Source organism: Colossoma macropomum, unplaced genomic scaffold (assembly GCF_904425465.1).
Source record: "Colossoma macropomum unplaced genomic scaffold, Colossoma_macropomum, whole genome shotgun sequence".
Classification (NCBI taxonomy): Eukaryota; Metazoa; Chordata; class Actinopteri; order Characiformes; family Serrasalmidae; genus Colossoma; species Colossoma macropomum.
In genome coordinates, this window is record NW_023494794.1 from 9,203,140 (window position 1) to 9,215,827 (window position 12,688).

The 12,688-nt window shown below is 40.1% G+C and overlaps 2 protein-coding genes across 2 annotated transcripts; both read right to left on the minus strand.

Annotated features, from left to right (window-relative positions):
- Positions 1–1,860: 1,860 nt before the first annotated feature.
- On the minus strand, positions 1,861–4,959 carry LOC118814477 (apolipoprotein A-I-like). The gene is made up of 4 exons (XM_036580104.1): positions 4,882–4,959; positions 4,154–4,205; positions 3,641–3,785; positions 1,861–2,338 (listed from the first exon to the last, which is right to left on the minus strand). The coding sequence occupies exons 2-4, from the start codon at positions 4,194–4,196 to the stop codon at positions 1,996–1,998; spliced, it is 531 nt and encodes a 176-aa protein (XP_036435997.1). The 5' UTR covers positions 4,197–4,205; positions 4,882–4,959; the 3' UTR covers positions 1,861–1,995.
- Positions 4,960–7,359: 2,400 nt separating this feature from the next.
- LOC118814476 (apolipoprotein A-I-like) lies at positions 7,360–10,122 on the minus strand. The gene is given in 5 exon segments (XM_036580102.1): positions 7,360–7,864; positions 7,866–8,082; positions 8,523–8,667; positions 9,028–9,079; positions 10,028–10,122. Coding segments are annotated over 4 exon segments (777 nt in total). The 5' UTR covers positions 9,071–9,079; positions 10,028–10,122; the 3' UTR covers positions 7,360–7,492.
- Between the last annotated feature and the right edge of the window lie 2,566 nt (positions 10,123–12,688).

Here is a 12,688-nt window from a genome sequence, read left to right on the forward strand (position 1 = left end):
ATCCACTCACTAACACACCACCACCACGTCAGTGTTACTGCAGTGCTGAGAATGATCCACCACCCAAATAGTACCTGCTCTGTGGGGGTCCTGACCACTGAAGAACAGGGTAAAAGGGGGCTAACAAAGTACGCAGAGAAACAGATGGACTACAGTCTGTAATTGTAGAACTACAAAGTGCTCCTATATAATAAGTGGCGCTGATAAAATGGACGATGAGCTGATCGGTGTGTGTGTGTATATATATGATATATATATATATATATATATATATATATGTATCGATATATATATATATATATATATTGCATTGTATCATAGAGATATATATGCTGGTATTGCTTATTGATACAATACTTATCAATATTCTTATTGATACTGTTCTCCATAATTTGGTGCAAAAAACAAAGACATACTATGAAAAGATGTCAAAATGTGTTCATCCCCCTACAGTTGAAAATATTAACAACCATAAGCAATACAAATTTACTTAGCCCTGGTGTTTAGGACAGCTCACACTAAGCTCAAACTTAGGGTACCTAGCAGTTAGCGATTTATGCTATGCTAGCTACCGAATGTTAATTTAGTACAGACTCATATTTATATTACTACTTTCCTCCTGATAAACTCATTTAGGCTCTCAAAAATGTCCTAATTATTCTTTTAATGCTGGAAACATTTTCTGTTAAGGACAGTTAGACTACCACACTGTCCTACCTGTAGTTTTAATACGAGGTTGAAGTTGGCTTCTTATTCACATTTTCCCGTTCCACCTTAAATGGTGAAGGCACCAGCATGTAACTACTGCACCATTTAAGGTGAAACAGGGAAATTTGAACAAGAAGCTGGCTGCCTTTCAAGCTTTCATGTATCCAGATCCAAAGATTTATAGAATACTGGATATGGTAAGTGTTTCGTGTGGTTGCTGGTGTTACTCCCTTTACATGCATCTACTACTTAACATATTGTGGCGTAGCGACGCTGTGGTGCAAGCATTTCAGTCGGAAAAGAAAAATGTTTAGTTTTGGCTGCCTGAGTTTCAAATTCACTGGGACTTTCAGGTTGAAAAGCCTGAATACTGGTCGGGTGGTGGGGTCTGGGAGAAGGAAAAAAGCTAGCAAGTGCTTTTGTTTTTAGCCTTTAGCTATGGTAGGATGGTTGTTTTCCTGGCTGTCCCTGCTGATTTGTAGAGTTGGAATAAAAGCTTCGGTTATGGACCACAACCTCTGACTCCACCAACTTTCTTAGAGAGAACCAGAACATCACAATTTATTGCCTTTGGCTGTGTTATCATTAAATTTAAAGTGGGCCCACACTTTTGAACATCTTACCCTTTCAGCTATGACCAGAGAGCACAGAATGATGCTGACATTCGAAAATGGTTAAGGTACTCAGAGGCATGCGAGAGCGCCACCCCCAATCCAATCTTGCACCAACCGTTGCCTGCTATGTAGAATGAATGAACATTTGTCCAGAAGCCTATTGATATTTTGGTACTAACCAGATACCAATCCCTAGTGAGTTGCCTATAGAACCGCACTGGAACTTCATAGTTCAGTCTTATGCTGATGTTAATGTTTTATAATATGGAAATGTGATGATTGATAGATTTACATCGATAGAGATTTATAAGGTATTTTTTAATAAAGTAACGATGGACCACTTTTTTGAGGTGTTTCACAAAGCAGGATTACTCAGTTAGCTAGATAACTCAAGCCTGTCCAATAGTAGCAGAGATCAGGGGCATTCATGTTAAATATCCCTCAACTAAGGCTTCAGTTATGCAGCTTTCCCGATAAATCCAGGCTGGAGTGACCAGTGATCTACTGGTGTGAAGGAGACACTTGGAGATTTTTGGTGTTTTATGTTCGTTTTTTTATTTATTTTGCATCGTCACATTATAAGTGAATGTTGTGGCCGACATACAGTGTTAATCCCAAGCATATGAATCTGAGGTGTGGATTCGGTGTGCATATGAATGAAAATGCAGTTCTTCTAGATGTATTTTGATAGCATGTCATCAATAGCATGGGCAAGGTAGACATAGTAGGATATCAGCTGGCACTTCCTGGCCTTCAGGAAGGGCTCCACATGTCCATGCAGCTCAGCGGTGTGGGAGGCCAGATTCTCCTTCACGTCCTCCACAGCCTTCAGTACATGCTCCTTGTACTCATTGGCAATGGGCACCAGTTTGGAATGCAGATTCTCCAGCTCAGACACAATGTGCTCATGCACCTGCTTGGCACTGTCCATGAGATGGGTGGTGTATGGGCTCAGGGAGTGGGAGGTGGTCTCAGCGTACTGCTGGAGTTTGTCCAGGCTCTCGGTCAGCTTCTGTCTAGGATGGTTGGAAAAATAGGGAGTTTAGCTGTATCTCCTCGAGCAGAGGTCACGAAACCTCCACCTGGAGATCTGCTTTCTTGTAGAGTTTAGTTCTAACCTGCATCTAAGATGCTGCCCCCCTTTACCTAACACTGATGTGATGTGCCTGATCCAACCAAACAAGGAAGTAAATTAGCTGGAGCAGATGTGGCACATTTGTGGTTGGAACTACAGTCAGTAGCCAAGTGGATTTCCAGGACCAGGGTTGGTCACCATTGTTCAAGAGCAAGGGTTCTTAAGTTTAGTTCCCTGTCTCAACACATCTGAACCAGCTCCTTGATTAACTATCAAGCCCTTCATGACTTGGTATGTTTAGGACAGGAAACTAGACTTAAGAACCCTTGCTTTTTATCAATAGCCACCAACTTTGGTCCTAGAAATCTACCTGGCTACTGACTGTACTTCCAACCATAAATGTGCCATTGATGAGCAAGAGTTCTTAAGTCTAGGTCCCTGTCCCAACATCTGATCCAACTCTTAGACTAGTTATCAAGCCCTTCATTAGCTGGATCAGGTATGTTTAGGACAGGCATGCATGGCTCAGGGCTGGTGTTGGGATCCAGTGCTCTAGATCAATGGTCACTAATCTTCCAGCAGAGCTCAGCTCTCACCCCTAACATAACACCCTGATCCAGGACTGGCGTTGAGAACCACCACATTGGACCGGATTAAGACATAATTAACCAGTTTAAGTTGCTGGGAACTGGGATACAGGAGGTTTGTGAGAGGGCTTTGGGATTTCCTGCAGAGTTTAGTTTGATCCCTAATCTTGTACACCTGATCCAAGAAATCAATCTATTCAGCTGGATCAGGTGTGTTACATCATGATATTAGCCAAACGGTAGATTTTCAGGGCCGCGGTTACTGATCACTGCTCTAAGTAAGTGTTTCCCAAGCCAGTCCTCAGGATCACAGCTCCTGGCACAACTGAATCTTATATTTATGATTGCTTGGTCCATTTGAGAGAAAGCACAAATGTCAACAATTTGGGGATACCCAGAGGGCTGGGTTGGTAAATAAAGCCAAACAAAGCCAAATCCTAGACATTTTAGGCAATTTAGAAATCCCATCTGGTTTTTAGGTCCCAAATAGAGGACAGGTCCTTTTAAAAAGAGGACGTATTGCTACCCTACCAGCTCTCATTCAGTTGATCAACTAGTTCAACTCATGACGTAATTACCATTGATTAGCAAGAAAGGTGTTCATATTTACTACTGACAGAAGGTTAAAATCAGATGTGATTGTCTGTGTCTCTTACTTGTACTGGTCATACTCAGTTCCTTCCAGGTGCTCCAGGGCTTTGGAGGCGTGGGCTTTCACCTGGTCCAGGTAAACCATAGCAGCTGCCTTGTAGTACTCCAGTTGAGAGGGAGCATCTGCCTGCAAGGTACGAGCATGGGAGCCTGGGAACAAACAGAGAGGAAAGACTCAGGCTTCAGAGTGTGCTAGGCCTCAAACAGCTCCAGAGAGGTACAGTGGGTAAAATCTACTAAAGCTAATAGCAACAAAACTAAGAACAGTACAGTAAACCTGATGTACATTCTTATGACTCTAACTGAGCCAAATTGTCCCCCTTTTGATAATCAACTAATTGAAATCACTGTGTTGAGTAAAACACTAAAGCGTAGTGAACTATGACATTATGGAATATTGCGTCTTGTAAATCTTAGTAAATCAGGCCTGATAGATGCAGTTTGTCATTTGCCATTAATCTCATTCAGATTTGAGGCGACTGTTTCCAGTCAAAACAAAAGCAATTAAAGCGACTCACCCAAGGCCAAGAGGAGGGTCAGTGCAAGAGCCACAAGTTTCATGGCTGAGGTCTACAGAAGGAGAGAGAACATTGCTTTTATGTAGTTACAGCAATGCAGTCATGAAATAAGAAGGGATGCATCGATGTGGGAATTCTGGGCCAATGCTGATATATTTGATATTTTTCATGCACATATCTGCTGATGCTGATAAATAGACATTTCTAGAATGTAGAAATTGGGACTATATTTTTTTCTAGCTGGATGTAACCATGTTTGCGATAATTCAGCACTGGGAATTTTTAGTTGCGAAGCACTTCATGGAACTGGCATGTAATTCACTCACTCACATTTAGCAGGCAAAAAATTCTTCACAAGGGGGCGCCAAATAGCTTTTGATGCTTGTTAGGAAAACTGCTTTGCCTAAGTAACACTGTGTCCTAATTTTGTTTAGCACTGAAATTGTTAAACCAGAAAAAGCAAATTAATAGGTACTGTTTTTTGGGAAAAGAGCGAATTAAAACAGATTGTTCATCAGTCATTTTTCCTCTTTTTTCCCAAATCGTCCTCCTCACTAATGCAGATGATCTGATTATTAAACCTTCTTTCCTCTTGGCTCTTTTCATGTTCTGTATTCTGTCGTTTAGGCTGACTCTGCATTACTCTTTGGTTCTCCTATTTCTTTCATTCTCTTTTCTGCCCATTTCTTCTTTTTCTTTCTTTCTCCATAGATCAGAAGTGTTCTTACCTTGGAGGTGGTGCTCTGGTGAGTGACGCTAAACTCCAGGGGTGGTGGGTTTACATAGGCCGGCCACTGTGAGCTGGAGTTGGACTCCAGCCCTCCTGCATGGAAGAGTGAAGTTCAAAGGTTAGGAGCGTGAAGGAGAATGGTATCGGCTGTGAACTAATCAGTGTAGGACACCCCTTTACCACCACCAGCAACTGCATGACCACCTTTACACATTTTACCTTTTAAACTAATGAAAAAGTGAAGTTTAGGTTTAAAATCAGTCACAACAAACACACACATACGGCATCCTTGTCCCTTGTGTCTATATTGGGTAACAAAATGATTATAAGTAAATACAGTGTTGGATAACTAACTGATACATACATACATACATCATCTAAACCACTTATCCTTCTGGGTCGCGGTGGGGTGCTGGAGCCTATCCCAGCTGTCATTGGGCGGAAGGCAGGGTACACCCTGGACAGGTCACTAACTGATAGTAATTACATAAATACGATATTGGGTAACTGAATGATCATAAATAGATAAAAATAGTATTGGGTAACTAAATGATTGTAAATAGATAAATACAATATAGTGTATCTAAGTGATCGTAGCTTAGAAAATACAGTTTTGGGTATCTAAATTATTGTAAATAGCTAAATCTCTCCAGGGTTTACTAAAATTAAAGTGTGTATTTGCTGTTATTCTATCGCTTGTCTTCTGATATTGCCAGCAGCTTGTGCTGCCAGGCCTATATAACAGTCTTTAAAAAGAGTTAAATGTTAAAACAGGCAGATTATGCGGACAGTAAAGCGCTGATGTGCACTGAGAAAAGCAGCCTCTGGTGTTGAATTCTGTCCTTTGTTGAGGACCTTCATAAAGACTCAGCTGAGTAATCAGTGGTCTGTGTGTGTTTGCATATGTTTGTATGTGCATAAGTGCACAGTATGGGAATGCGATGAGTTTTAGGAAGTTAGTCCAGTAATAACTGAACCAGCCTGTTTTTGTTTATGAGGTTTCACTTGTTTCTGTTTTAGGGCAGCAAGAGCCACTCCTGCCTGTTCTGCCCCAGCAAATAAATAAACACTCCCAGCGTCTCTTCTGACTTTAAGACTTGATGTTTAGCCTCTTCAACTCCTTGAGACCACCGGTGGTTCCAAAACACACTTTGTCATATTCTTCATAGAACTTTCATATTTCATAAGCTACATTCAAAAGGTAGGGGGTCGTATGAGGCTGTAACTGTCTTCTTTCCAGTCAAATAGATGGGTGATGTCATTTTAAACCCTTATAATAAAAGAAGCTGAACTCACATTTTTTTGTCTACTGAAAGTCGACCCATTTTTCCACAAATCTGGGCTGTAAACTATAAACAGACGGCGTCTCTTCAGTGATCTGCTCTGTAAAAATGATTTATATAAAATAATACAAACAGCGTCTAAGATTTTTGGCTTTCAGCAGTAAATTGTAAGCATACAGCAATATGTGTATCATAAAACACATGTTCTGTTAATTTGAGGGGAGCTTTTACAAAATAAATAAATAAATAAATAAAAAAAATAATATTTCATGCAGTTACTGAATAATTTGCCTTACTATTTGGTCACATAAATTCAGATGGACAAACCAAAATATACCCTGGAGAATAAGAGGTTAGTTGATGTTTAGAAAGGCAGGACAGTCAAAGACAAGGGATATTAAAGATTCATTTTGTTGTTTGTTTTCTTTTAAGCCCTTACAACTGGCCATAGACTCCCAGTCCTGCTCATATTTATCGTGTTTCTTTTTTTATTCATCATATCATTCATTTTTATTCATTTATAACGTTTTGAAAAAAAATAAATAAATACAAAATGTGGCCTGTGCAGAAGTTATGGCGCATGACATAGAAAAGAACTGCTTTCAAAGAGCCTGAAACCACACTCAATTAAATGTCTTGTTACTTTAATGGAGTAATGACTACTAGAAGTATTTTCATATTTAGAATCCTGGTAAAAGTATATATAAGCATATATAAAAGAAAGTAGTTACCAAAACCAACCGGAGTGAAAAATCTCCAAAAATGTAAAATGTAATGAGTGAATTGCCCACAGAACTGCAGTGGATTGTCATAGTTGAGTCTTGCACTGATGTTTTATAATATAGACACTTAATAATTGACCAACTTATGTATAAATATATTTATAAATGTATACCTAAGATATGCTTTATGAAGTTTTTATTCATAAAGCTGCTTGTACTACAAGTACATCTTACTGTCATTTCCAGTGTTTATGATGTAATTGTTTAGTGCTCTTTTCCTCTAAGGGTCTTTCACAAAGCAGGATTTCTCAGTTAGCTAGAAAACTCAAGCCTGTCCAATAGTAATAGAGACCAGGGACAGTCCTGTCAAACAACCCTCACTTTTGGCTTAAGTTATGCAGCTTTCCTAAAACGTCCAGGCTGGTGTGACCAGTGATCTACTAGTGTGAAGGAGACACGCAGATTTTAGTGTTTTCTTTAACGTTTCATTTATTTTGCATCATCACATCATAGGCGAATGTTGTAGCCGACAGACAAGCATATGAACATGTTAATCTAAAGTGTTGACTTTGTATATATGTGACTAAGTCCTGGACAGAGCCGTTTAGGCATTGATAGCTTGGGCCACAGAGTCATAGATGGATGTAAGTCTGGCCTTCACGGTCTCCAGGTAAGGCTCCAGATGTCCATGCAGCTCAGCAGTGTGGGGGGCCAGCTTCTCCTTCACATCCTCCACGGCCTTCAGCACATGCTCCTTGTACTCCTCGGCGTAGGGAGTGGCCAGATTCCTGAGGTTAAGCAGCTGCTTGGTCAGCTTGGCGCGGACGGCCTCCACAATGGGCACCAGCTTGGACTTGGTCTCCTCGAAGTTGGTCTCCACCTTCTGCCTCAGATCGTCCAGGGCAGGCTGCAGCTTGAGACGCAGTGCCTCCAGCTCCTCCTGGTTGCTGGCGAGGTACTCCTGGAGGATGGGGCCCGAGCTTCTCGCGGTACTCCTCTACGTGCTTTTCAATGACCTGGCGCAGCTCAACACCGTGAGGCTCCACCTGAGAACGCAGGTTCTCCAGCTCAGACAGAATGTGCTCACGCACCTGCTTGGTGCTGTCAATGAGATGGGTGGTGTATGGGCTCAGCGAGTGGGAGGCGGTCTCAGCATACTGCTGGAGCTTGTCCAGGCTCTCGGTCAGCTTCTGCCTAGGAGGGTTGGAAAAATAGGGAAGAAGTTTAGCTGTACTGCATAGAGCAGAGGTCACAAAACCCCTCCTGGAGATCTGCTTTCCTGTAGAATTTAGTTCTAATCTGCGTATAAGATGCTGCACACAGGGTGTTTTGGAGGGTCCCAAGGCCCTGCTCTGGGACAGTAGTCACCAGCCCCCCTCCTCGAGATCCTGTGGAGTTTAGTTTGAACTCTAATACTGAACACCTGATCCAACCAATCAATCTAATCAAAGACTTTGATCAGCTGGATAGGTTCTGGAAAAAGAGGACGTAGGAAACAGCTCCCATTCAATTGATCAGCTTGTTCAATTCATGAGGCAATTATCATTGATTAGCGAGAATGAAATGTAGCGATCAGGTGTTCATATTTACTACTGACAGAAGGTTAAAAGCAGATGTGATTTGCTGTCTCTTACTTGTATTGGTCATACTCAGTTCCTTCCAGGTGCTCCAGGGCTTTGGAGGCGTGGGCTTTCACCTGGTCCAGGTAGACCATAGCAGCTGCCTTGTAGTGCTCCAGCTGAGAGGGAGCGTCGGCCTGCAGGGTACGGGCATGGGAGCCTGGGAACAAGCAGAGAGGAAAGACTCAGGCTTCAGAGTGTGCTAGGCCTCAAACAGCTCCAGAGAGGTACAGTGGGTAAAATCTACTAAAGCTAATAGCAACAAAACTAAGCAAAGAACAGTATCCAAAGTCCTGAACTGCACTTTTACAAATATGAGCCGAATCAACCCATAAAGGCTTTGACAAGCAACTGATATGAATGTTGAAGTCTCATTTAGATTTGAAGTGACTGTTTCTAGTCAAAACAAAAGCAGCTGTCTGCACTGCAGAGAGGTCTAAAATTAAAGCAAACTGGGACAAAATGGTAAATAAGTAGGGCAAAGAGGACCAGATAAAGGACAAACAATAAAGGGACTCACCCAAGGCCAAGAGGAGGGTCAGTGCAAGAGCTACAGCTTTCATGGCTGAGGTCTACAGAAGGGAGAGAGAACATTGTTATTATGTATCGCAGTCATGAAATAAGTAGGAATGCACTGATGAGGGAATTCTCAATTCTTATATTGGATACTTTTACATCTGCTGTACATTTCTGCTGATGCTGATAAACAGACATTTCTAAAATGTAGAAATGGGGACTAGATCTACCTAGAGCCACAAAATAGAAAAATCTAACCTTTATCTGTTAATTATAAACATATATATTCCGATATCACCATGCATCTCTAGAAATAACCAATTATTAAATATCAGACTCAGACAGAAATTCTGTTTAGGCAGATTTGAATAAACATATGTCTCTTATAATTTAAATAGAGGTTTTTAATAAGTGTCCCGATCTCAATTTATGCCTCGATCACAAACCTTGGGAACACTTACGAAATAAAGAACATTTACCAAGTTACATTTTGAAAAGAATTTTCCAGTGAAGATACACAACAAAATCCCCAGTGTTGAATTCACTCTTACGGGCATCTCTTTCTGGAACTGTCCGTATCCCTGTATCACTGGGAATTTTTAGTTGCGAAGCACTTCATAGAACTGTCCAGTCATTTTCTTACTCACATTTAGCAGGCTAACATTTCCTCACAAGGGGGCGCCAAATAGCAGCCAATTAGCTTTTGATGCTTCATAAGAAAGTGCTTTGCCTAAGTAATGCGTGTCCTTAATCTGTATAGCATTGGAAATTGTTTAACCCAGAAAAGCAAAGTAACAGTTACTATTTGATGAGAAAAGAATAAATAAAGTTTTCTTTATCTCCCTCCTCACTAATGCAGATCATCTGATTGTTAAACCTTCTTTCCTCTTGGCTGTTTTCCTGTTCCACATTCTGCCTTTAAGGCTGACTCTGAGTTATCCTGCTTCTTTCTCTTATTCTCCCTTCTTTTCCTCTCTTTCTCCATAGATCAGAAGTGTTCTTACCTTGGAGGTGGTGCTCTGGTGAGTGACACTAAACCCCAGGGTCTGTGGGTTTATATAGGCCGGCCACTGTGTGTGAGATGGAGTTGGACTCCAGACCTCCTGCATGGAAGGGTAAAGTTCAAAGGTTAGGAGCGTGAAGGGGCATGATATCAGTGAACTAATCAATGCTGGACCTACACCCCTCCACCACCAGGAGCAACTGCATGACCACCTTTACTTCACTTCACACTTCAAACTAACAAAAAAGTGAAGTTTAGGTTTAAAATCAGTTCATCAAACACACACATACTGGATCCTGGTCCCTTTGTCTATAATGTTATATTGCATCACTGATTGGCCTGAACCACAATCTAGTCAATATAACTAACATTTCTCATTATGAGAGCTGTAAAAATATTCTAAGATTACTTAACCTATTTTTGGACATTGTCTCCATCTTTTTAAACCCTTAAAATCCCAGCTCATCACATACTAAGGCTTATCATTGTGTTATTACAGGGACTTCAATGAGCTATTCTTAGGTTATAGAAAGTGTGTAATAAAACTTTGGGCCTGCTGGTGGGCCCTGGCCTTTTAAGGGGTTAAGTAGTTGTGTCTAGTGAGGTTTTCTCATTTAAGTGACAGGTAACTTTGCTTGTTTTGGGCATCATTTCTTTATCCAAGCAAATTATCTGCAACTTTACTAGATAAAATGACTTACAATGTACAAAAACTAGTAAGAAATCCATAAATAAGTTTGTTATAATGTTCTTACAACAATGTCATAATGAGAAATATTACATATATTGACTAGATTTTTCATTACCACAACCCCTAAGACCTCTCCATCACTTTGAGAGCTTTTAAACCTCTCTTAACTGTTGATTATTCAGTTACTACTCTTTAGACTTATTATTCTGTAACTACTGTAACTAAAAGTAAACTATGAAAGTAATTTATATTTTATGTGGGTATGAGAGTGAGGATCTGAAGTGTTGGAGCGAGGAAGTGGGATTTTGAGGGAGTTTACATTAGAAAAGATATTATTTACTTCTTACACTCTGTGGGCTTTGAAAGACGTATAAGCTCTACGTTATGATGCTTGTTTTTATAAATTACATGATTACATAAAGCAGATACTATTTAGACCTATCTTTGAGCACTGCATAATAACAGTTGTTATTGTTATTATTTTTTATTATTATTTACATTACTATTTCATATCGTTTGCAAATGATTCACCTTCCACGCTTTTTATGGCATTTTAATGGCCTAATTAAGTTTTATGATGTCAGGCGATCACTATCAGTCGGTGCTTTAACAGCTACTGGTTGGAACTAGACAGGGTGATCAGAAATACAGCAAGTTAAACTAGAAAGCAGAAAGTTTGTAAACAAACTTTAGGTTGGCTCAGCAAAGCCAACTAACGCTTTAAATGTTTTGCAGTTGCAAAACACTGTTGATTGTTTTTAATAACATAACTGTGCTTATGTAATTCCAGGGAGTTGCTATGGTGTTGCTATGAGATTGCTATGGTATTCCAGCTTGTCATTAGGACAATGTTTGGTGGTTGTTAGGTGGTTGCTAAGGCCATTACTATGGTATCCCAGGCGGTTATTAATGTGTTGCTGTGTTGTTCCAGGTGTTTGCTAAGGTATTGTTTGGCCTTTGCTATTGTATCCCAGGTAGTTGCTACTATAGTGGTTGCTGCAGTGTTGCTATGCTATCCTAAGTGCTTGCTAAGGTGCTGCTAAGCTGTTGCTATCATATCCCAGTTTGTTGCTAAGGTGTTGCTCTGTCTCTGAACATTCCACTATTCATTTTCTATGGAAAAATATTATCTTTGAACAAACACAATAATAATAAGATTACAAAGACTTTGTGAAGCCAACATAATAAAGATACTGTTCACATTACTGGTGCATTTCTCTGTGCTTTTCTTTGTGCTCAAACCATTTTTTTAATCATTATGCTTTAAGTAAGGCTCCACCTTATTTTGTTAGCAACTTGCATGAAGACTCTATACCATAGGCTAACGTACAACATAGCTCTGATAAAATGTGAGAGTTTATGAGATTAATTAACAGATTCTGCTTGTAAAATGTAAAACCCACTAACTTGTTTTTTATTTGGACCACGTAATGTTGCTAACTAAATTAGCATGCTTTAGTGCTCCAGCAGCTACTCGGTTGAGGCTACAGGCTCTGTAGTTGCTGTATTTGCGTTTAGAAGAGAAATTAATAGTAGTTCCAAGTTGCATTGTATTATATCACTGTTGTTGCGAGAAAACCTTGTATCTCCAAAATGATAACTTTACAGGAGAAGGAAAAAACCTACATCACTTTTAATGTAAGTCAATGGAACCAGAATTTTTTCCAAGTCATTTTGGGCTGTTTCGTTTGGTCCATTCATCATAAAATTTACATGCGATATAAAGAGCCACATGCATTTTCAAATTCTGTTAAAAACTGAAAAACGACAAATATGGAGATACAAGGTTTTCTTCTGACAGCAGCGATATACTCATACAACAACCAGCAAGAGAAAGCTCACTGTTAACTAGCATACCGATGGCACAGTATTAGGTAATATAATTCAGAATTCAGCAGGTCCATTTGGCTGTCTGGTTAACTGTACGAGTATCTTCCTTCCTGTTATCCAGGGTTTGGCAGAGACAGACTA

What these genes read in the sequence shown, in the direction of transcription:
- LOC118814477 (XM_036580104.1), bottom strand. Translation starts at nt 4,196, where the DNA reads ATGAAACTTGTGGCTCTTGCACTGACCCTCCTCTTGGCCTTGG. An exon ending in GACCCTCCTCTTGGCCTTGG is followed by an intron (nt 3,786 to 4,153) that starts GTGAGTCGCTTT and finishes GTTTGTTCCCAG; the next exon opens with GCTCCCATGCTCGTACCTTG. An exon ending in ACTGAGTATGACCAGTACAA is followed by an intron (nt 2,339 to 3,640) that starts GTAAGAGACACA and finishes CAACCATCCTAG; the next exon opens with ACAGAAGCTGACCGAGAGCC.